The following is a 22,695-nucleotide window of genomic DNA, read 5'->3' on the forward strand; positions in this document are numbered from 1 at the left end:
ATTATCTGTTTACAGTACCTGAACATCAAAGTATTGACAGAAATTTGCATATACTTACATATATATCTCTACATATGCAAGCATACACATACACAGAGTCAAATTTTTTGTTACTAATCCAAGAAGGATAGTGAATATTACAGTCTCACTATGTCTAAAACTGCATATTTCATTTTGGTGCCCACCTTGATTTACTAATTTAATCCCATACTTAAAACAAAACACTGAGACTGTTACACTTCATTCCAGAAAGGAGTCTTTCAAAGCCAGATTTCCCAGAAAAGAGCTCAATGCATGTCAATTTTGACTTGTACCTGCTGGGGATGAAATGAGAACTTCTCAATATATAGAAAAAATTCTCCACTGTGTTCGTCTGTACACATCCCAAAGACCCCCATCCACACTGCATCTGTCTTGGCAAAGGCCAAGATTTCAGAGCTCAGTCAAGAATAATAAACTATTTGTACTCCCTCCAAGTCCAGTGCTGACCTTGTACTAACTCAGCCTTCAAAACTGGATAATTGAAAGGTAATTTATCATTTTATCCAATAACTTTTAAAACTAGCAGATATTTGTGAGTTTACACAGTCTTTACTGCAGTCCTGCTGCTTCTACTTGCAGAAACTTTCCAAGCTTCTCCTACTTGCAGATTTCTTCCTAATGATTAGAGATGAGATGAGACAGAAAGCCATCTCAATACATAAATACACAAGCAGCTCTTCAATACTAATTGGAAAAAAGAAAATCCATGAAGAATATTGATTTTCAGTTAGGCCACATGTCCCTTTATGTACATAATACGTGCACATTGTTCCAGGAGTCAGAGCTGCCCATGAAAACTGACCTGAAATTGTATGTCCTTCTGTTCTGCCCAAAGAAGAACTGAAAATCAGTTCTGTACATACTGTACAGTGTGTTCATGGCATTCATGCAATTTGACTGTTAATTCCTGAGAGCTTTTTCTTCATGCTATTATTTTCAGTGTTAATACAGATAGTTTCCATATTTGAAAAATAAAGGGAATTTTTTCCACAATACTTTTCCATTATTTTTTTTCTATTATTTTTTTTCTCAGGACTGTGACCTTCCAAAGTCAGAGACATTACTTTTCACATGACGTATTTTATTTCTTTATCTCCATGTGCCTACCTCATGGGTCAAATACTAATCTCACATTTTGACAAGGCCTTTCCCTAAAGCTTCTTCTTTGATGCCATCTTTGGCATATGTCCATAAACTGACAAAGTTACATTAGGTTTGCTTCATCTGCACCAGACAGCACATAGGCACATACTTCCATCTGGAAAATCCACCCCCAAAAAAGATTATGTGGAAGAGGTCCCAGAGGCTTAAACAATAATGGGCTTACAATACTTGCTAAAAGATTGCATTAATAGCATGGCATCTGCACAAAGTGAAAGCTGTTTGTTCTCCCCTTGATATCCCTTTTTCTTGTCTTCTAAGACAAGAAGAGACAGCAACCTGCTGAATAATTTTCTAAGAGACAGGGATCAAGCTGAATAACAGGGCTGCTGGGGAAAGGGCATCCCCAGTTCCATAGCACCCAAAGAAGGCAACAGCACAGACTCAGAAATCAGACCATAAGACAACGGCAAGTGATGAGCAGGTCTGAGATGCGGGTCCCAAGGGAGGCTGCCCACGGCTATTAAGGCCCAAAAGTCCACTTGGGGTGCACCTGCAATCTAATCCACCCCTCCTCCTCTCCCTGCCATGCAGACTTCTGTGTGGTACCACAAGCTTGGATGAAGGGTCTCTGAAGATTCCCAGTCAAACCCCTCTGCTCAGAGCAGAAGCAACTTGTGCAGGCTGCTCAGGACTTGGTCTGACTGGATTTTGAACATCTCCAAGGATGCAGGTTCCACACACTGCTCCAGCACTCAATCACCCCCACTGTAAAAATGCTTTTCTTTGTTTAAAAATAATTTCTTGTCTTTCGATGTGTGCCCATTGCCTATTGTCTTTTCACCAAATACCACTGAGACAACTCTCAAGGCTCCCTTGAATCTTTAAGTTTAATTTAATCTTTCAACAGGATGGAAAGATGGGCTGACAGGAACATGATCAAGTTGAGCAAAAAGAAATGGAGCGTCCTGCGCCTGGGAGGAATAACCAGGACCCATGGGGGGGCAACCTGCTGAAGAGCAGCTCTGTGGAGGAGGACCTGAAGGCTCTGCCGGACCCTGCCTGTCCTGGCCTGGTGAGGTTCAGGGAGCAGCCTCCCTCAGCACTGCTGAGGCTGCGGCCGGCCAACCGCGCCCAGATCTGGGCTCCCCGCTACGAGTGCCACGGACACACCATAGAGAGTTCAGCGAAGAACTGCAGACATGATGGAGGGACTAGGCATCTCCCCTGAGGAAAGGCTAGGGGAGCAGGCACTGCTGCCTGCTGAAGGGAAGTCTCGGGGGTATCATAAATGAAGAGCAATACCTACCTAGGGGAGGTGTGAAGACAGAGCCAGGTTCTTCTCAGTAGTGCCTGGTGACAGGACAAGAGGCAATAGGCACAAAAAGAAACAAGGGAGGCTCCCTCGAAATATCAGGAAATAGTTTTTACAGAGAGGCTGCCGGAGCAGTGGCACAGGGAGATTAGAGAGATTACGGAGTCTCCATCCTTGGAGATATTCGGGAGCTGTCTGGGCAACTGACTACAGGGAACCGAGGAGGAAAAGAAAGGCTGGGCAGGGGCCACAGCCACACTCATGGACCGGCCGCTACCCATTCGCCGGCACCCGCCCGACCAGGACCGTGAGCGGGATCGGGACTCGAACCCGCGCTCATGGGCGGGGTCGGACGTGCACGCCGCCACGCGACCCCGCGCGGGCGGGGCCGGCGCTGCCGGGAGGGCGGAAGTGTGGAGCTCGCTGGCAGCATGGCGGCCGCGCGCTGGTGGCGGCTGTGTGGACGCTGGCGGCCCGCGGTCACGGGGCCCAGCCTGGGGCCTACGCGGCGCCGCCTCTGGGCCCCCGCCGCCGCTGTCCCGGTCCCGCTGGGCTCCGCGCCGCCTCCCCGCGCCGCCTTCAGCGCCGGCCCGCGCTGGCACCAGCGCAGCTCCGGCGGTCTGCCGGGGGGCGACTCACTGGAAGGCGGCGGCGAGGACGGTAGCGGCGGCGGTGGCGGGGCGGACAGCGGCGGGGCTGGACCGGTCATAACGGCGTTGACGCCGCTGCTCGTCCCGGAGCATTTCCCCAACGTCCCGCTCATCGCCGTGACGCGCAACCCCGTCTTCCCGCGCTTCATCAAGATCATCGAGGTGAGCTGCCCCGAGCCCCCGGGGCTGGAGCTCCGCCGGCCCGGCCTGGGCCGGAGCTGCCGCTGCCGTGAGGTGCCGGGGCCGCGGGCGGGAGGCGCTCTGGGCTGGCTTTTAGAGCGGCCGGAGGCGGCTCAGCCCAGCGTTGCGGCCTCGGGCAGGGGTCCCGGGGTGTTATTACCCCAGGCCGTGCGAGGGTCACCGGCTGACCTCTCCGCTGGCGGTGCTGCATTTCCGGGCCTCTGTCTGCCTTGGCAGGTTCCTTGAACTGCTGAGCGAGGCAGCCGCGTGCGTGACCTCCAACGGGCAGCCGCTGCTTGGCCTTTAGCTCGAGCTTTGTAACTGGGTCCTGTCGGGATAGCGGTTTCTTTTGGGCCAGTTGAAGTTTCACAGTTATTGCGTCAGCATCGCTGCTTCTATGAGAGAAGGTCGGCCATTCACACACAACTCTCTCGAAGTTCGCTGTCTTCTTTGTGTTCTCCTATGAAGGTTAAGCAAATGTGTCCTTGTTTCAGCGCCGTGGGTTGGTATCAGAGCACCGAGGCTTATGTTGGTGAAGGCCGCAAGCTGAATGCTGCAAGAAAAAAGCAGAAATTTGGTGTAGAGCAGTACGGCTGCAGTGGGAGAGGGTGCTGAGGGATGGAGATGGCAATCACCATTTCAGAGTATGATCTTTTCCATCTGCATCCCTTAAGGGCTTTAAGGGCTATAAATTATATCACTGATGTGTGGCTTGAGCTTACAGGTCAGAAATCCTTTTTCCTTCTGAAATTAAACCCATTCTGGAACAAGTACTTGTATTTTTGTGCCTCTCTGGTGTATTGCTAGTCTGATTTTGAAGCAAATGTAGTATGAAATAAACCAATATTTTCTTGTTCCTGTAGTATTATTTAGCATAATGATATTTCTACTATAGTATTTTTCTGCATATCCAAATCTAATATGTGCAGCTTCTAGTTTCTTTATAGATGTGTCAGGGGAAGGAGAAGATTATATATTATTAAGATAATGCAGTCATATGAGACTTATGTATAAAAGTCATCCATTTTAATGCACAGGTCAACAATGTCTCACAGAATTGTTAAATGTTCTCTCTTATCCTGTGAATTCATTGTGCTGCAATTTACCTGAAAAGGTCAAGTCCCTACAGTGCCTATGGAATTACTAATTTTCTTCCTGTTAATTTCTCTGACATTGGTAAACATATTTTTGCTAAACATTGTGCAAAATTAGAGTAGGTGTGCCGAGATTAGAATAGGCTAGCAGTGGTGGTATTACTCATGCTGTTCTGTCAGAACCATGCTGGTTGTTAGCAAACCATTGAGCAATGCAGCTTATATCCATCACTTTGAAGAACACTCACTGGTTGGCAGGGTCATGCGATAGCAGAATTCACAAGGAGTTATTTTCTTAGTCACTGAGGATTCAGCCTGTTGTAATAACTGTTCCAGTGGTGTGTGGCATCTAGAGAGTAGAGGGGACTAAGAAAGTAAACCAGGAATAAATACTTGCTGAAACTCAAAGCAGGAACTCAGGCTCGTGGGTGTAGGAGAGGAATTGAATAGAGAAGGCTTTGGAGAAGAGGATTTTAACTAGAATTTGTGGGCAGAATTCAGGCAACTGATAAGGAAGGGTGAACTTGCTCCCCACCAGGAGCAGAGGGCTAGGACATACCGATATGGAAGGGGAAGGGAACAGCGATAGCAACAGAAACTTACAAAGTACTGTTCAAGTAACTCAGGTTTCTTGCTTGTAAGACTTGTACAGATTAGGTCTAGTTCCTCCCCCAGCCTTTGAGCTTGTCTTATATTAACTGGTAAGCAACTTGTTCAAAATACTTTAATTACATGTTTCTCTACATTTTTTTCCACTTCTATATTAGTGTCCTCTAATGGAGACAAGACTAGAACAGTACAAGCTCTGGCTTCTTAATTTAGTTATAGGATGTCATCATGCCTGGTCTTACACCCTGGGAGTGCAAAGATTCCAGAAAATTCACCTCTTACATACCTGTTGTCCTAGGTGAAAAATAAGAAGCTGGTTGAACTGCTGAGGAGGAAAGTTCGTCTTGCACAGCCTTATGCTGGTGTTTTTCTTAAAAAGGATGACAAGTAAGTTGTTTCTCTTGATCTTGTTAAAAAACAAAAAAAATAAGGTGTCCAGGTTGCATTTACACTAAAACCTATCATCCTAAATGCCCTGCCTTGGATAGCATTGCAGAAATTGTGGCTGGTCTTGGACCATGCCATTAAAGTTTCTGTTGCCACCACCAGCACTGCTGGGAGCTGGAGTCTTGATTTAGAAAAGGGTGTTGTTGTTGTTGTTTGGGAAGGAAATGAGCTGTCCAGATCATTGGGTTTGGAAAGAGGTTACATGTTGGTAGCAATGGGGGTTAAGTGTCTTTGACCATAAGTCCAGTTTAAAGTTCTGCAAGCAGTGATTATTATTTTTTCTTTTTTAATCTGACCTGCTGTCTCAAGTTTATGAACACCTACTCCAATTTCTTTGCTCAATAGTAATGAATCTGATGTGGTGGAGGATCTGAATGAAATATACCAAATGGGAACTTTCGTCCAGATTCATGAAATGCAGGATCTCGGAGACAAGTTGCGTATGATAGTCATGGGACATCGGAGGTTGGTTATTTGTACCTCACTGCATCTCACTAGACTTCTGTATAAACAGAGACATTCCTTATCAGTTTCACTGCATACATGCATTTTTTTACACAACTTGTGTATGGCAGGTTTTTGCTTTGTTACCGTGCCAAGAGTGTCAGGATATTCCATGTACTGTCACAGCTGTGACAGGTTAGCTGCAAAACATGAGACATTTCATGTCACTGTCACATTGTCATATCAACTGTGATGTGATGCAAAGAAACATTCACTAAACTGATGTTTAGCAGTTACTTTTGACAATTACAGCGAAGTTTAGTAATGGTGAAAAAAAAAATTTCTGGAACTAATTCAAGCCAGTATTTTTGCTTAAAAAAAGAGGGGGGAGGGGGTTCCAGAACTTTAATTACATCTTGCCTACATATTTTTACCCCAGAACTGAATTGAAGAAAATATGATTATTGCTGAAAATCTAGTTTTAGCCACTTCTGCCAGATATTTTTAAATAAGTTAAGAAATTGTATTTTTGAAAGCATCAAATAAGTAATTTCCATTAGAAGGAAAAATACAAGGACAGAAACATGGCAGAAGAGACAGTTCCAGGGTGGGTTTTGCTTTGAAGTATGGCTTTTTTTCCTTCCCCTCACTTTCTTTCACTTTCATTTGTTCTGGGCAGCAAAGAATGAGCAGTCCTGTCAAAGCTGAATTTATGCCAGTTCACAAGTCAACTCCTTTTCAAATGAAGTCTTAGACCTCCTGATGCATTATCAGAGGACAGCCATGTTTGATTGCATTTTGGAAATAAGCTACTGGTTTGGGGTTAGAAGTATTTCCCTATAACTTGGAAGGGTTTGGTATTCCTAAGGTATAACTTGGGGATTGGTCTTTGTATTTAAATGAGACATGGAGCACTGGTCAGTCATGTCCATAAGAACCACACTGGATATCAGATTTGAGGAGCATTTATAGGGAAACACATAGAAAAGGAAACTCCTGTATAAAAGCCAAAATAATGAAACATGGTATCTTGCAAATGTGTGTACTCTCCTTTCTAAATTTTAGCTTGTTCGAAATAGAACCTAGACTCTCTCCCTTTCATGCTGAAGAGCTGAAATCACATGTAGCAGGGAGATTGATTGTTGCTGGTTTCTTTTGGCTTTCAGGATTCGTATAAACAAGCAACTAGAGGTTGAGCCTGAAGAGCCTGAGAACAAACAAAAAATTAGAAGGAAACAGAAACGATCTAAGAAGGAGGCTGAAGAGGAGCCTGGGGGAAAAGACCAAGCTGTGGAATTGGTACTAGATCCTGTAGCTGTTTCTTCAAAGGAAGTACTCATGGTAGAAGTAGAGAATGTGGTTCATGAAGATTTTCAGATCACAGAAGAGGTTAAAGTAAGTGAATTAGTTTACAAGCTTGGACTTGTTCTGTAGAATTTCACCTACACTTCTTCCTACAAGGGAAGAGTTCTAAAATCAGTCTCTAATTTCAGGCTGCAGAAACTACTTCCTTCTTCTCACAGTCACTGCATAGGGGGATTACATGAAAGTAAAGAATTTTTATTATAACAGCTCAGTTCCTTAGAACTGTTGACATCAAAAAGTTGCTGAATGAAGAGGCTGGTCTGTGCTTAAATCTGTGTGATGACCTCTATCAGAGTGTTTGCTTGGAGGTGGCTTGAGTGTTCAGCCTGATCGTATGTTCTGGCCAGGAGCCAGTCAAGTTCTGTGCATACAGAAAGCCAGCCTATAGGCCTTGGTACCTTTCCTGTGAGCAGGAACTGCCCCAGTGCCAAGAACCATCACAGCCCACCATTGCAGTGAGTGGCTGGAATCTGGGGAATGTCATATTTGTACTGAGACCTTGCCTGTCCTTTTCCATTCTTTTGGTGATTAAATTTTTTGCTGTATTTTTAGGCACTTACTGCAGAAATTGTTAAAACAATCCGGGACATCATTGCCTTGAACCCTTTGTACAGGTATGTCTTTCCCATGCTGCCCTGCTTTGGGAACAGCATGTTCTCAGGCTGGAACATGCTGACATTTTCTATACTACTTGCCTTTCAGCTGTAATGAAGTAGAGGTATTTGCTGAATTGTCACATAGATTTTTGGTTTGGGATGTAAGCTCCATCCATTGTTGAAGTCAAAGTTTCAACAATGAAAACCTGATGTGCAGTTTAGAAACAAGATAGAATGATTATATCCTAAGGCAGGTGGTCTGTGTCTAAGTGAAACTCACTGCTGTAAGTATCATAAAAAGTCCTACATAACTGTTTGGAGAGCATTTCAGATACTTAGTTTTATATATTGGTGATCATTCCTCTAAGAAAGTGATATATCTGTTACTGAGTGTTGATACAGTCAAATTTCAAAAATAGTTTGCTATGAAACTGAGATGTGTTTCATTTTATTGCACTGTCATAACAAGTAAATTAGGATACTCCATTTTGAATGTACATTTACAGAGAATTTTGGGGTTTTTTACCTTTTACTTTCAGAGAGTCCGTACTTCAGATGATGCAGGCTGGACAGCGTGTGGTAGATAACCCTATCTATCTGAGTGACATGGGTGCAGCCCTAACAGGGGCAGAGTCACACGAACTTCAAGACATCTTGGAAGAAACCAGTGTAAGATGAAGTTTTTAACTCAAGCGATGCAAATGGAATCAGTGCATCTGTTGTATGTCATGGTTTCTTTACCAGCCTCATTACAGAAGAGACTTCAGTACTACTTTTGATGATATGTTAATATCAGTGACTAGATTCTAGTTGAGGGATATAGTAGATCATTAATACTGATTTACTGTGGGTAAATCAGAGTGCTCTGCATCTTTGTCAAATCATTTTCTTAATGTGCTGTGGAGTTGCTACATGTTTGTCTTTCCACATCTGCAGGTGCTGTAAAGCTCTCCCAGACAACCTGTTGGAGTTTTTCATTCTGCCTTTCTCACTGGGAGGGAGAAAGCATATATATATATATATCTATATATATATATCTGTTTCGTTACAAGGGTGTGGCATCTTGAAACTAATTTTGTGTCTTTTCCAGATTCCCAAACGACTTTATAAAGCTCTTTCCCTTCTGAAAAAGGAATATGAGCTGAGCAAACTTCAGCAGCGTCTTGGAAGAGAGGTGAGTTTTTGGAGTAACAAATACATTGTGTATATTTATATCATGTCCACCACTGCGATGCTTAGTATGGGTATGTGCTCAAAAGGGTACATTTTGTAGATTTAAGGTTTTCTGTTCTTCTATTAGAAACGTGTTTTTTCATGCACAGGGTAGAAGTAACAAGACATAAGGCTATAGAATCTGCTGTTAAATTGTGTCCAAGTTGTAATTTAATGCAAGATATATCAAGAGATCTGAAGTTTACCAAGCATCTGCATAACAATATACAGCTTGTATATACTGTATATAGCATATATTAGTGTAAATAGCTCAATGTTGTTTCAAACAACCCTCTGCTAGCTCCTGTGAACTGCAGTAGTTCTTGTCTGTTGTAAGATTTAATTAGAATACAGCAACTGCATCTAAATTGTAATGAAGTACAAATTAAAGTACAATTAAATTACATTAAATTTGTACAAATAAAGTACAAATATTTGAGTATACTGAGTCATATTTTATTTGTTAATTCCCAGTAACTGTTGCTTTTAGATTTTATATTAAGTGGAAAATGCTTTTGTACTGGGGTTGGAATTTTTGGAGACTTCTTAAGTAAATTGAACAGATGCAATCTGTAGGACCAGATATACATCCAAGGATCATGAGAGGGCTTATCAATGCCATTATTTTGTTTTTTCACTCATCTTTAAAGCATTTTGGTCATGGGAGAGGTTCCTGAGAAGCAGAAAAAGGTAAATGCCATGCCCATCTCCAAGAAGAACTAGGGAGAATGTAGGCGTGCCAGCCTGCCCCCAGCCCCTGGGAAGATTATGGGGAAAATTCTCCACTAAGTCCTGTATAAGCAAATGAAGAACAACATGATTTGGATCAGCCAGAAGGGATTTTCCAAAAGCAAACTGCCTAATTGTCTTCTCTTATGGGAAGGCCCAGAACACAGAAGGAAACACGGTTTAATGGTGGGCTTGGCAGTGCTGGCTTAGTTGTTGGACTCAATGATCTCAGAGGTCTTTTCCTACCTAAATGATTCTATGATTCCAGCAATGCCTGTTGTATACCTTGGCATTTGCATGGCCTTTGTTGACGTCAACCATAATGGTATGCTGACTAAATTGGGGTGTTACAGACTGCAAGTATGTAGTATGAGGTTGGTGAAAAAACTGGCTAGACTAATGGGCAGAAAAGGTTGTGATCAACATGATAAAGTCTAACTTCAGCAAACTACTAGTGGTATCCCCTTTGGGAGTCACTAAGAGCATCCTTAATTTCTGCCAAGGGAAATTCATAGTCCCAGATCAGGCCTGGAATAATCAGGATAGAAAATAGCTATACAGGAAAGGACTTTGAAGCCCTGATGTGCAGGAAGCTCACCATGAATTAGCAGACTGTCCTTGGGGCATGGAAGGCCAACTGCATGGGCTTCAGTTGCCCTATTAGGCCTCAGGTGGAAAGTAGTGGTTAGCCCTCTGTGTAAGGAGGTCACATCTGTGTTACTCTGCCCAGCTTTTGGTCTCCCCAGCACAAACAGGACATTGAAGCACTGAATGATGGCTGGTGAAGGCCACCAAGATAGGGAGGATGCTGGAGAATGTTATTAAGTCACTTCCTGTGTTAGAATATACTGCAGATAACTTCCAAGTAGTATTTTCAGTTGATGGGAACATCATAAACAAGAAGTATTTGGAAGTGTTTGATGTTAGATGGGCTGTACCAGGAACACATTAATTACTGTATTTGTTCCTTTGTGTAGGTTGAGGAGAAGATCAAGCAAACACATCGCAAGTATCTCCTTCAAGAGCAGTTGAAGATCATCAAGAAAGAACTAGGTCTGGAAAAAGAGGACAAGGATGCTATAGAAGAGAAATTCCGTGAGCGACTAAAGGAGTTGGTAGTGCCAAAACATGTCAAGGATGTGATTGATGAAGAGTTGAACAAGTTGGGCTTGTTAGATAATCACTCCTCAGAATTCAAGTGAGTATATGGCCATGTCATGCTGTCTGGGTTCGTTGGGAGAATGAAACATCAGTGGAGTTCTATGAAACACTTAACTTCCTCTCTCCCCTCCCCCCCCACTTGTAGCATATCATACATTGTAGGATTTTTCTCCAAATTGCCTGTGTTGACTTATGTAGTCTCCCTCTTTTGACCATTTGAGGTCTTCTGTCTTCTCTTGCAGTCTGATACTAGAGATGCAAAATGTATAGTTAGTTCCTCATGAGGTGTGCGATGATTCTTTTTCTGCCATCAGTTTTGGCTCTTCTTCCTTGTACTTTGGTGTCCTCAGTAGATGTGAGAGAAGCTAATACATGACATTGGCTAAGCTACCTGAGGTGGTCCCTGAAGTATTGGGGCAGGGTTGAAATTGCTAAGGAGTGAATGAATAGTTTATAACACGTGTTTTGTGACATGGATTGTCAGAAACTGAAGTTGAATTTCTGAAGTTGAATTAACATTTTTTGTCTGAGTCAGAGTGTGCTAGACAACACAGCAGTTGGTATACTCATTATCTCTCTTAACGTTCTGGATCTCTGCTTTTAAAAGTATCTTTTACAGAGTAAAGGACTGTGTTTGAGGGCAAACATGCCTTTGGATGAGCAGAGTCTTGGCAATCGTCAAAAAGACATACTGAACTTCACAGGCAGCATTACCACCTTTCCTTTTCCTTCAGACTTGTTACAGTGGTTACAAGTTTGCAAAGGAAGTACTTAGGAGAAAAAAAACAAAGCTGATGGCATGGCAGTTGCCATCAGGTGAATCCCGGGTCCAGACAAGATCCCTGCACTTTACTGTGTCCATGACTGTGCACAATTTGATAGTTACTGCATTGTGCAGACCTTCCTGTTCAACTGAACTCCTGATCTAAGTGCGTAGTTTTAAAACAGTGAGTAGTGCTTCGACACACCTGTGTTCTCTTCAGTTTGCTTATGCTGATTATCTCTACTGTTAACTTCCATACTGACATCATTATCCTAGTCTTAAATCTTTCTCTGTGATGTTGTACATTCAGCTGTTTTTTCTTGCTTCTGAGCCATGTCTTAGTTTACTGTGGAGACAGAAAAATTTTTCAGAGTTTTAAGTTTCATGACCTGATCCAAGCAATTGATGTGGTGCAAATCATATAAACAGCCCTGTTCCTTTTCAGACAGGAGTCAGTCCCGCACCAAAACAATTTTACAGGGAAGTTGTGTGCAGAAGTTTAAGTCTTTTCACAGTTTATTGGACATTCTTTGTTTCAGAAAAGTAAAAGCTGTAAAAAAAAAAACTTTGGTTTCTTTTGTGGGGGAAGGGACAAGGGATTGAAGACTGTGAAAAAGGTTAGCAGTGACTGCCCAAATAGTGATGTTCTCTAGCCTCACTTCTATGAGTAATTTGTATCCCACTTGTTGTGGATGAGGTTGTTTTGGAAGGTGGTGGAGGAGGACATGAGCTAGTGAATCACTCTCATTTGTGTGTTTGTCAGTGTTACACGGAACTACTTGGACTGGCTGACATCCATCCCGTGGGGTAAGTGTAGTGAGGAGAACCTGGAGCTGGCCAGAGCCCAAGCGGTTCTGGAGGAGGATCACTATGGAATGGATGACGTCAAGAAGCGAATTCTGGTAAGGCAGGAGTAGGCAATGTGTCCCATTTTACACTCTGCTTAACATCAGGCATTTTGGATGGGTTTTAGACTGCAGTCTCAATTGAATTGGTGTTAATTCATGCATCAAACAGAAAGCTGCATGCAAGACCCAAATGTTCTGGTGATCGGTTAATGTGCTTAATTACTTGTGGTAATGAAAGTCACATTCTCATTTCAAACCACAATATTCTTGTTTGCCATTAATGCTGGGCAAATAAGTGTCCAAGGGAAGCAGTCTCTGGATTTTTTTCCCACTTGCACAGTCCTCACTGTAAGTGTATAACCAGCTGAGGTATCAGTTCTGAACTATGATCTTTTAATTCCTCAAAAAGTGAGAAATGAAACAAGCTGAACTTAGCACATGGGAGTGGTACAGTAGAAGATGCTCATAGGTACCTTGAGAGACTCAGGTGAGAACAAGAGAAGCTGGGAGAAGAACTAGAACTCTGTCTTCTCACTCCAAGGTAGTAGAGAGAGAGACTGCTTCTTCTGGTGAGATGATACAGAGCACAGAACTTGGGGACAACCAAGCATGCAAATAACCAAGGGAAAATGTATGCATCAGTATTCTGACTTAGCTTCTTCCCTTGCCCTCCCCCAGGTCCTTGGAGGGCCAGTTTTATGTATGATGCTTGTTTTGTAATCACTGCTTGACCTGATAATAAATGTGTTTTGGTGTTGGTGATGTTCCCTTCTGTTCACTGCTGGTTCTTTTTCTGTTCTACAGGAATTTATTGCAGTCAGCCAGCTGCGAGGATCCACCCAGGGGAAGATTTTGTGTTTTTATGGTCCTCCTGGAGTTGGCAAAACCAGTATTGCTCGTTCCATTGCCAGAGCCCTAAACAGAGAGTACTTCCGCTTCAGTGTTGGAGGGATGACTGATGTAGCAGAAATAAAAGGACACAGGTTGGTGTAACTTGAGCAGTTTTTACTGAAGTAAATAGGAACCTAACTGAATTTGGACAATGTATGCAATTTTCATCTGTGTTCTGCCAACCCTTGCTGACAGGACTTGAGATACAGAAAGAGGTGAAAAAGATAGCAAAGGGTGGAGTTTGGAACATAATTATATTTGTGCTTTTAAGTGCAATTGCTCCCTGTTTCTTGTATATTCTCAGATTTGAAAAGCTGAATGAGCTACCCAAAACCATTGGATTGATGCCAAATGCTAATACATGCCTGTCTGCAAATGTCAGAACTAGAGAATGGTGACAGTTTGAACAGGGTCATTTCACATGTGTGTTCAGGTGTGATTGGTGTCCAGATAATCAGGATGGAGGTGCTGCATGAGGAAAACCTGGAAATGAGAACATTCGTGAGGAAAACAAGAAGCAAATAGAAAAATTGGTAGATCTGACCCTTCCATAGGTTTGTTTTCCTTCTACATACACAAAATCGTAGAATGGTGGGGATTGAAAGTGACCTCTGGAGACTGTCTAGACCATTTCCCTGCTAAAGCAGATTCAGGTTGCACAGGATGGTGTCCACACAAGTTTTGAATGTCTCCAGAGGAATAGATCCCACAGCCTCTCTGGGCAGCTTGTTCTAGGGCTCTACCTTCCCTCAATGTACAGAAGTTTCCCCTCATATTCATGTGGAACTTCCTGTGTTTCAGTTTGTGCCTTTTGGCCTGTGACTGGGCACCACTCCCAAGAGTCTGACCCTGTCCTCTGGATACCCACCCTTCAGATGTTTTTACAAATTGTTAAGATCCCCTTTTGGTCCTCCGAAGGCTAAACAGGCCCAGCTCCCTCAGCCTTTTCCATGAGAGATGTTCCAGTCCCCTCATCATCCTCACAGCCCTCCACTGGACCTTCCCCAGCAGTTCCTTGTCTTACTTGAGCTGGTAAGCCCAGAACTGGACATGACACTTCAGATGTGACCTCACCAGAGCAGAGGAGAGGGTCTTCATTTGAACACAAAACCAGTGGTGTTTTCAAACCAGTAAGAATATCCATTCTGTGGAGTAAATTGAACCTGCCTTATGCAGAAGCAGAGATAAATATTTTCTATGTTTTTCAGATGTTCTCTGTTCTGTGTCTCTTGGCCTTCACTCTATTGTTACCCTCTTTTCTACTGCTCATTTCTCTAGCAGGAAGATTATATTTTGCTATTAATGGTTGGTTCCATTAGTATCTTTTGATTTACACTCATCTTTTTGTCCCTGTCAAGTGAGGAAGTGAAATGTTACCTCTTCTAACATTTCTTACCCAAAACCCATGAAAATTCAAGCATCTCTATTCTTAGCCTAACCTCTTCGCTTTCCTCTAATTGAGAAGCGGTTTAAACTAAAGATAAAAACTGTAGTCCAGGAGTATTTCGTCAAAATTAATGTCAGTTCTTTGCTAGAAACAGACTGAGTGGGTCTTGGTGCTTAATATGGTGATGGAGAACGCTTTTGATAGATGTTGAAGAAATAAAGACTTGTTTCACAGAAGACTTGTTTCCCAGCAGGATGTACTTGTTCTGTCAGCTGTGTGGTGTATGCTCTGATATGTGCTGTGCTTTTCAATGGTTCCCTAAATACAATCTCTGGTAAAACAGGAGGACTTATGTTGGAGCAATGCCAGGAAAAATCATTCAATGTCTGAAGAAGACCAAGACAGAGAATCCACTTATACTGATTGATGAGGTGAAGTATTTGGTCTTTCATCTAGGTTTTTCTCTTAAAAGACTTTTCCCAATCTGTGATCCCCGTAGAAAAGGGGAAGCAGTAACTCTCCTAAAAATCCCAGGTTCTTTCTGTTTATATGAAGTTGGGCTCTCAAATTCTCTGGCTGACACTGATATCTTAGATGCTTTGTTTTCTCTCCTTAAAACAGACTCCAGCTTTAAAATTCTAGTTGTGTTCTTCTGATTAAATTACAGTTGTTTGGATCCTAATGGACCTGGCTGACTGTTCGGTTTCTGTAGTTCTTATGTTTCCTACATAGGTGTGGACATGTCACTGTGCACAAATCCACTATTGCCTGTGTGATTATTAGCAAGAGTCACTCTCCCAGTAGGTCTAAAGCAGGACTCTAAGGAATAAATGCTTTCAGTCAATTTGTGGTCTGATTTGAGAATAAATGAGTCAGGGCTACCAGCCTAATGCTTTGTGGAAAAGCAAATAAGGTCAAGATGACTTTAAGAAGTCCCCATGAGCCTCAGTCAACTTACGACTGTGACAGCAGCCCTGGTAACCAATCTGGCTCTGCTTGAATGGCTGTGTGTGTAGGCTTTTTGTATCTTGGGCAAAGAAAGGAGAGTCTCTGATCTTGCATATTAGGGAAGTGATTTAAGCTAGCACTCTAGTCCTCTCACTGTGAAGTGTTCTGGTCTGTGCTTATAGCTTATCTCAGCTTAACAAGTAGTAGCCCACTAGTAGTAGTGCTTTTCATTGTATGCACATTGCCTGAGACTTCATAGTGATTTTCTGCAACACTCAGAAGTCCTGTGTCTTCTCAGGTGTGTGATGTGCTCACACAGGAAGGTAGTGGGGACTTGGATGAGTGCACAGAAAAGTGGTAGACTGGTATTGGATGTTAATGAATACTCATGAAGATTTTCAGATGGGGCCTTGAAAAAAATATTGTTTGAGAATTTATCATGGTAGGAAACTTCTTAGAGTATTAAATTCTTTTCTCCCACAGGTAGATAAAATAGGAAGAGGCTATCAAGGGGACCCATCCTCAGCCCTTCTAGAACTATTGGATCCAGAACAGAACTCTAACTTCTTGGATCATTATCTTGATGTTCCTGTGGATTTGTCAAAGGTATTTCTCTTTTCTGCAGGGGTTGTAGAGCCAGAATGTATGAATGCATATCAATGCAGAGATTTCCTGTCCATGAAAAACATACTGACATTTTATTCATTAGAAAGTCAGATGGAACATAAATGATACACAGCTGTCTCTGCAGGAAGTGACTTTGAGTGTCTGTACATGAAAGAACATGATCACCAGCATGTGTCCTGTTGCCCTAACTCCCTGTAGAGCCAGGGACAAACAGATGTGTGGTCTCCAATAGAAAACACAAGAGTTTTCCTTTATATGATGATTGACAGAGGTGCTGTCAAGGGAGGTAGCCTAATGCTGGTATGAAACTTTTGAAATTGGTCATCTTTACACTTTTTTGTTGTTGTTGTTGCACTTTTTGTGCAGCTGACATATATTGCAAAATTGACATATTAGGAATAACTACAGATAATTCGATTATTGTGGGCCAATTTCCTAGAAGTTGAAGAACTTCAGAGTGAGATCTAGATCTCCCAATTTCTGGTCCCTATCAAACCATTCTGATTTCCCAGCTTGTGCGTTGTGTATTTTTAAACATTTATTTTGGGGGTAGGGAACATGCTATTACATAGTTCTAAAATCAAAACTTTTATTAAAAACTAATTCCACATAGAGGGGGATCTTGCTGTAGCCCTTTAGACAGAGAAACACAGGACTTAGGAATTAGTACTTGTAGTAAAAGCAGCAGGTTAATTTAAGTTTTTGATAGGATCTTTTAATGCTTCCAGGTACTTTTTATTTGTACTGCCAATGTAACAGAAACCATTCCAGAGCCACTGCGGGATAGAATGGAAGTGATCAATGTGTCAGGATATGTAGCAGAAGAGAAACTTGCAATTGCAGAGGTAAGAGAAATCACTGTTGTGCTTTATGTGAATTACACTTTGTAATTTTTTTCTTGGCAGATTTAGGCTTACATATTTGCATCCAGCTGTGTCCAAAAACATTAAGCACATGGTATTTTGGACAGAGTTCCTTTGATTTGAACAGATAGTTAAAGTAACTCCAGTGTTCCATAGGCTGTGGACACCAGAAAGCAACATTAAGCTAACAGCAGAAAGTTGAGTGAACCAGAACCACTCTGCTTTTGTCACAAATACTAAGAGAAGGATGTGGGGGATTATTTCTTTCAGAGATACTTGGTCCCTCAAGCACGAGTCCTGTGTGGCTTGGATGAAAGCAAAGCTCAGATCACATCAGATGTCCTGACTGTTCTCATCAAGCAGTACTGCAGAGAGAGTGGGGTGAGGAATCTGCAGAAACAAGTAGAAAAGGTGAGGGAAAGTTATGCATAACTGGCACCGTGCATCAGCCTTCTCAGCTTTTTCTACAGAGATTAATTACTATCTCACCCAGGTATTGAGGAAATCTGCCTATAAAATTGTGAGTGGAGAAGCGGAGACAGTCCAAGTAACACCTGAAAACCTGCAGGACTTTGTAGGAAAGCCCATCTTCACTGTGGATCGCATGTATGAAACCACTCCCCCAGGAGTGGTGATGGGTCTGGCCTGGACAGCTATGGGTGAGACAAAATTAATTTGGGGTTAATGTCTACATTTCTGTGTAATTTTCAAAAATTGAACATAATAGTCAAAGAGAACTGAGTCCAGTGATGTTCTTCTATAGGCACCAGTAAAAGTAACTTCCTTTGGCCTTTAGATACTGAATACTGCTTCCTTGAAGAAGGGAGACTTTCTTATGTCCTTACCCAGGCTCATCTTAGCTTAAGGCCACATGTTTTCTCTTTGAGCTCCATATCCATACATATTACATACATTGGGAACATGAGCAGCAGGAGGTGCCACTGTGACACATGGCACAGCTGACAAATGCTGTGTCTTGTCAGTGATGTGTAACACTGACTTTGCTTCTGGTGTTGAGGGTATAGGAGTTCCAGCACTCTGTGGAGTGAGTGCAGTTGGCTGCTTGCTATTCATTGGATTACTCCCCTAGTAACTTGGGGGCTTGTGTGCACTACAGGATGGAAAAACAACACACAGCAAAGGAGATGATCTCTGCATACTCAAATTGACCTTGGGTAGAATTAAAGTAGTTAAGAGGGAAATTATCAGTATGGTGGAGAAGGTAAATAGATACCTGACACTGGAGAATTGAAGTGGCTAAAAGTGTTTTATGGACTCAGTTTACTCTCTGGAGGAAACAAAGAATGTGAAACCATTATAAGAACTTGATTATTTTCATTAAATAAGGGTTGCATCTGGGTTCCTAGAAGGTGAAGTCCAAAAAAGCAATTAATGGAGACCGTTGAGATTTCTAGCTGGCCTTCCTGAAGGTATTTAAGGAACAGGTTTCAGCTGCTCTCTACTCAAGGACTAGAGTCTCATCAGAGAGCATCAGTTCCAAATGCCTGACAAAACTTCTGCATCACCAAAACCACCTGGTTTAATTTTCCTTTAATTTTTTTTTCAGATGTTGTTTTTCTTTTCTTTTTTTAGGAGGTTCCACTCTTTTTATTGAAACATCCCTGAGGCGACCCAAAGACAAGGAAATCAAGGATGGGTCACTTGAAGTAACAGGGCAACTGGGAGATGTAATGAAAGAGAGTGCCAAAATTGCATACACATTTGCAAGAGCCTTTCTGATGCAGAAGGACCCCAACAATGACTTTCTTATGTCTTCACATATCCACTTGCATGTGCCAGAGGTAAACTGATGCAGAGTTCACAGAGCATGCACAGCAGCCTGGCTGGTTTGCTCCCCTAGATGTAAAGATGGAAGGCACATTATTTGTTCCATATGTTGTGCAGAATGCCCTCTTCCAGCAATAGAACTCAGGAATGAAGACATTTTCTTCAGGCTCTTGTGAAGGTCATCTTACGAGCCATGTTTCCATTCCTTTCTACAGCAAGCATGTGGCAAGAATACAGGGGCTTAGATAATGTTCTGAAGAAACCTACGCTTTTATTGTAGCTGTTGGCCCTGTTACAGAGGCGGGGAAACCATGACATAGAGATAAGTGATTTGGATAAATGCTTGGATGAAGTTACAAGGACATCAAAAATTGGCTCTCTGTGTTACCAGGCCTTCTTAAAGGCTTCAAGTAATTTACACATAATTGAAAATACTACTCCTGATCTCTGTACCATGCTTCCTAGTCTGTGTAATGAAAGTGATTATATTTGTCCAATATTTGGGGCTGAAAATAAATCCACACAGTGCTCAGAGTGGCTCACATTCTCTGTGACAAGCTTGGAGCAGGTGCTTCACTGAGGACAGATTTTGAGTTGTGATTGTGCCCCAGCTTTACTTCTGGACTGCTGAGTACTCTATGTGCAATGTCTTTGTTGCAGTTTGCTCTGTGTCTGTCCAGGTACTGCATTGGTGTCTGTGAATTCTTTTCCTGGAAGACAAGAAAACAGCAGACATGATCTCTGTCTCTGCTCCCTCTCAAACATTGATTTCCTCTGCTCTTACCTCAAAGAGGTTTGATCTCAAGTAAATCCAGACTGTCACTAGTTCAGGCCTGGATTTTGTGGGACTTTATATACTGATCTTTTCTGCCTTGAATTATTTTTGGTATTGTCCTCCACTGCTTTGTGACACTTGACACCCTCCCCCTTGTGATGTTGACTTAGGTCTGGCAAAGAGCTTCAAAGTGTTTGTGCTTTTTTCCCACTGATGTTGCTTACTCAAAGACCTGAGTCCCGTGAGTACGGTGGTGGCATCAGGCCAGAAACTACATTATGGACTCATGGACAAGGTGAGGAGTGTCACAGTTGTTAATACATCAGCCAATTCAAATAGCAGGATTCCATCATTCACACATGCAAAACCCTTTGTGAGGCTTCATGAAATCTGGACAATGTTAAAAGAACAAGGACAGGGGTATTGTCTAGCTATTCTGCTTCCTGAATGAGCAGGGGGATTGTGCTTTGTTTTTTTAAACAGGGAGCAACCCCAAAGGATGGACCAAGTGCAGGATGTACCATAGTAACAGCTCTGCTGTCCCTGGCCATGAATTGCCCAGTGAGGCAGAATGTAGCCATGACTGGAGAGGTGTCATTGACTGGAAAAATTCTTCCTGTTGGTGGAATAAAGGAGAAAACTATTGCGGTAAGAGCTCTTCTCTTGTCTCTGTGCATTGTCCACAGGAGAGCCCTGGGCTGGGCTCAGTGGGGATGGGGACAGCCAGAGGGATTGCTCGTTTAACTGGGAGTGGTAGATTTCATTCCATACAAAGATTGGAAAAGCCTGCAGGGGAGCATGGCAGTCTTGGCTGTGTCTCTGGCTGTGAGGAAAGGGATGGGACCTCAGGCTTTGTACCAGGGCGTCTGTGTTGGCCTAGCTCAATTCCACCTACACTGGCAGAATTGAAGGTGACTGACTGTCTGTCAGATTACTACAGTTCAATCACCTGTGCTGTGTTGAATTGCCTGTTTCAGTAGGGCATCCAGTGAAGATGTTACATAATCTCAAAGGTACATTCTTAAAATCAAGGCTCTGTTCCCTAATGCCAGTGTGAATTTGTCTGACATTTTATACTGGTGTCTGTTCTAGATAAAAGGAACTTAGTATCTTGTATTTTTTGTTTAATCCCTTTGCAGTTTTCAGAATTCCTTTCCAAGCATTCAGTCTCTCTCCCTACTTTTCACCTGCATTGTACTGGCCTACATAAGCCTTGCACCACATACATTTTTCTGTAAAGAATGTTATTAGGTCTTTCTCTGTTGAGCTGGGGCTTCAGATCAGTGTTCTGTCCCCAGATATATTTGGGCTACAGCCTTGCACAGTGTGATTTCTTTTCCTTGTACAACTTAAAAATGAGTAGTTGTTTGTGGCAGTCAGTACAGGACTAACGCGTGCTGTGGCACTGACTGGCTGCACTGGCAGGAGTGTGAGTGGCCACAGACTTTTAACACAGGATCACCCCTAAAGCAATGGGTACAGACCTGTGCTGGGAGGGGCAGCTCTGCTTTCTGTGCTCCTTCCAGGAAAGGTTTCCCTGTCAAAAAGTTCTGTATAATTGTGCTAAGGGTATTGATGGAGTAGGTTGGTCTGACAAGCTGTTTCTAACTCTTGCTTTCATCCTAGGCTTTATCCTCACCCAAGCTGAAACAGATATTTTAAACTCTGTAAATAGTATGAATGTTCTAAACAATCCCCTGAGCTGCTGACATAGACCAGCTATAATGCCTCCCCCCCATCTGTCCCTGCAGCTGAGATGGCACTGGAAAGTATGTTTTGGGGCTTGAGAGGGGATCTAGAACATGCTTCACTCTGGTGATACCTGTCTTGGGTGCTGTCCAAGTAAGAGTAAAGCTGGATCATGCTCCAAAATAACTGCTTTTGCTTTCAGAAATGAGGGTGTTTCTGGTACATGGAAAGATTCCTAGGACTTGACAGACAACCCAACTTTTTCTCCCCACAGGCGAAAAGGGCAGGTGTTACCTGCATCATTCTGCCATCAGAGAACAAAAAGGATTATTATGACCTTGCTGGATTTATTACAGAAGGACTGGAAGTGCATTTTGTGGAGCACTACAAGGAGGTATTTGACATAGCATTTCCACAGCTGGATCTCACTGGAGGATGACACGCTGTCATCCCTGATGGCTGGAAGGTGTTCTGTCCCTAAGCACTCAGCCCCTGCCTAGAGATGGGTGACTGAGTGCCATCCTGAAGTGGGACATAAAGCTATTGCTGCTGCGCAGCTGCCAAAATGAATTATGGCTCTGTTAGAATAAAGTATTTCTCAGTCTTTAACACTGAATTATGATCGACAATAAAGGATTTCCAATTTTGCCAAAGGAACGGTCATATTATCAGCCACCAGCAGTGGGGCTAGTCTGGTCTCTTCCCACTGAAGATGTTTCAGTTGTTCCACTGTAAATTTCTGTATGGCTTGTGGAAAAGGACTGAACAGTACACTCAGAGCTAGGCTGATGTACAGCTGTTACTCCTGATGTGGTAGAAGGCAAGTAGCTCTCAGAATCTGCCTCTGCTTAGAAGCCTGGGCTAGACTGAAAGGACACTGAAATCCTAAGATAGTTCAGCACAGCTTGTACATTCAGCTGATAAAGAAGCATGGTTCTCCAGATTCAGTCACAAGGTCAATACCACCAGAAAGAACTCCAGGTTTAAAGAGAGCAGACCAGAGCCAAAGAGGAAGATGCTCGGTATCGCCAATCAGCAGCACTGCTGCACCAGAGATGGCCTGTGCCTTTGCAACAGCTGTATCATATTCTGGGAGTGAGAAAAGGTATTGAGTTTTTTGACATGGCTGTTGTACATCACTAAACACAGACTTGGGGGCTGGAGAATTTGA

At 42.8% G+C, this 22,695-nt stretch overlaps 1 protein-coding gene across 1 annotated transcript; it reads left to right on the forward strand.

The window, feature by feature from the left end:
• The first annotated feature begins 2,872 nt into the window (after window positions 1–2,872).
• LONP1 (lon peptidase 1, mitochondrial) lies at window positions 2,873–22,674 on the forward strand. The gene is made up of 18 exons (XM_062510423.1): window positions 2,873–3,270; window positions 5,290–5,378; window positions 5,784–5,903; window positions 7,049–7,277; window positions 7,800–7,861; window positions 8,383–8,512; window positions 8,934–9,017; window positions 10,762–10,982; window positions 12,472–12,610; window positions 13,361–13,539; window positions 15,178–15,265; window positions 16,266–16,388; window positions 17,138–17,254; window positions 17,543–17,683; window positions 17,766–17,931; window positions 18,866–19,074; window positions 20,319–20,483; window positions 21,799–22,674. Exons 1-18 carry the CDS (start codon window positions 2,890–2,892, stop codon window positions 21,961–21,963), a joined length of 2,808 nt encoding a protein of 935 aa, XP_062366407.1. The 5' UTR covers window positions 2,873–2,889; the 3' UTR covers window positions 21,964–22,674.
• Window positions 22,675–22,695: the final 21 nt, after the last annotated feature.

This window comes from Cinclus cinclus, chromosome 28 (assembly GCF_963662255.1).
Source record: "Cinclus cinclus chromosome 28, bCinCin1.1, whole genome shotgun sequence".
Lineage (NCBI taxonomy): Eukaryota > Metazoa > Chordata > Aves > Passeriformes > Cinclidae > Cinclus > Cinclus cinclus.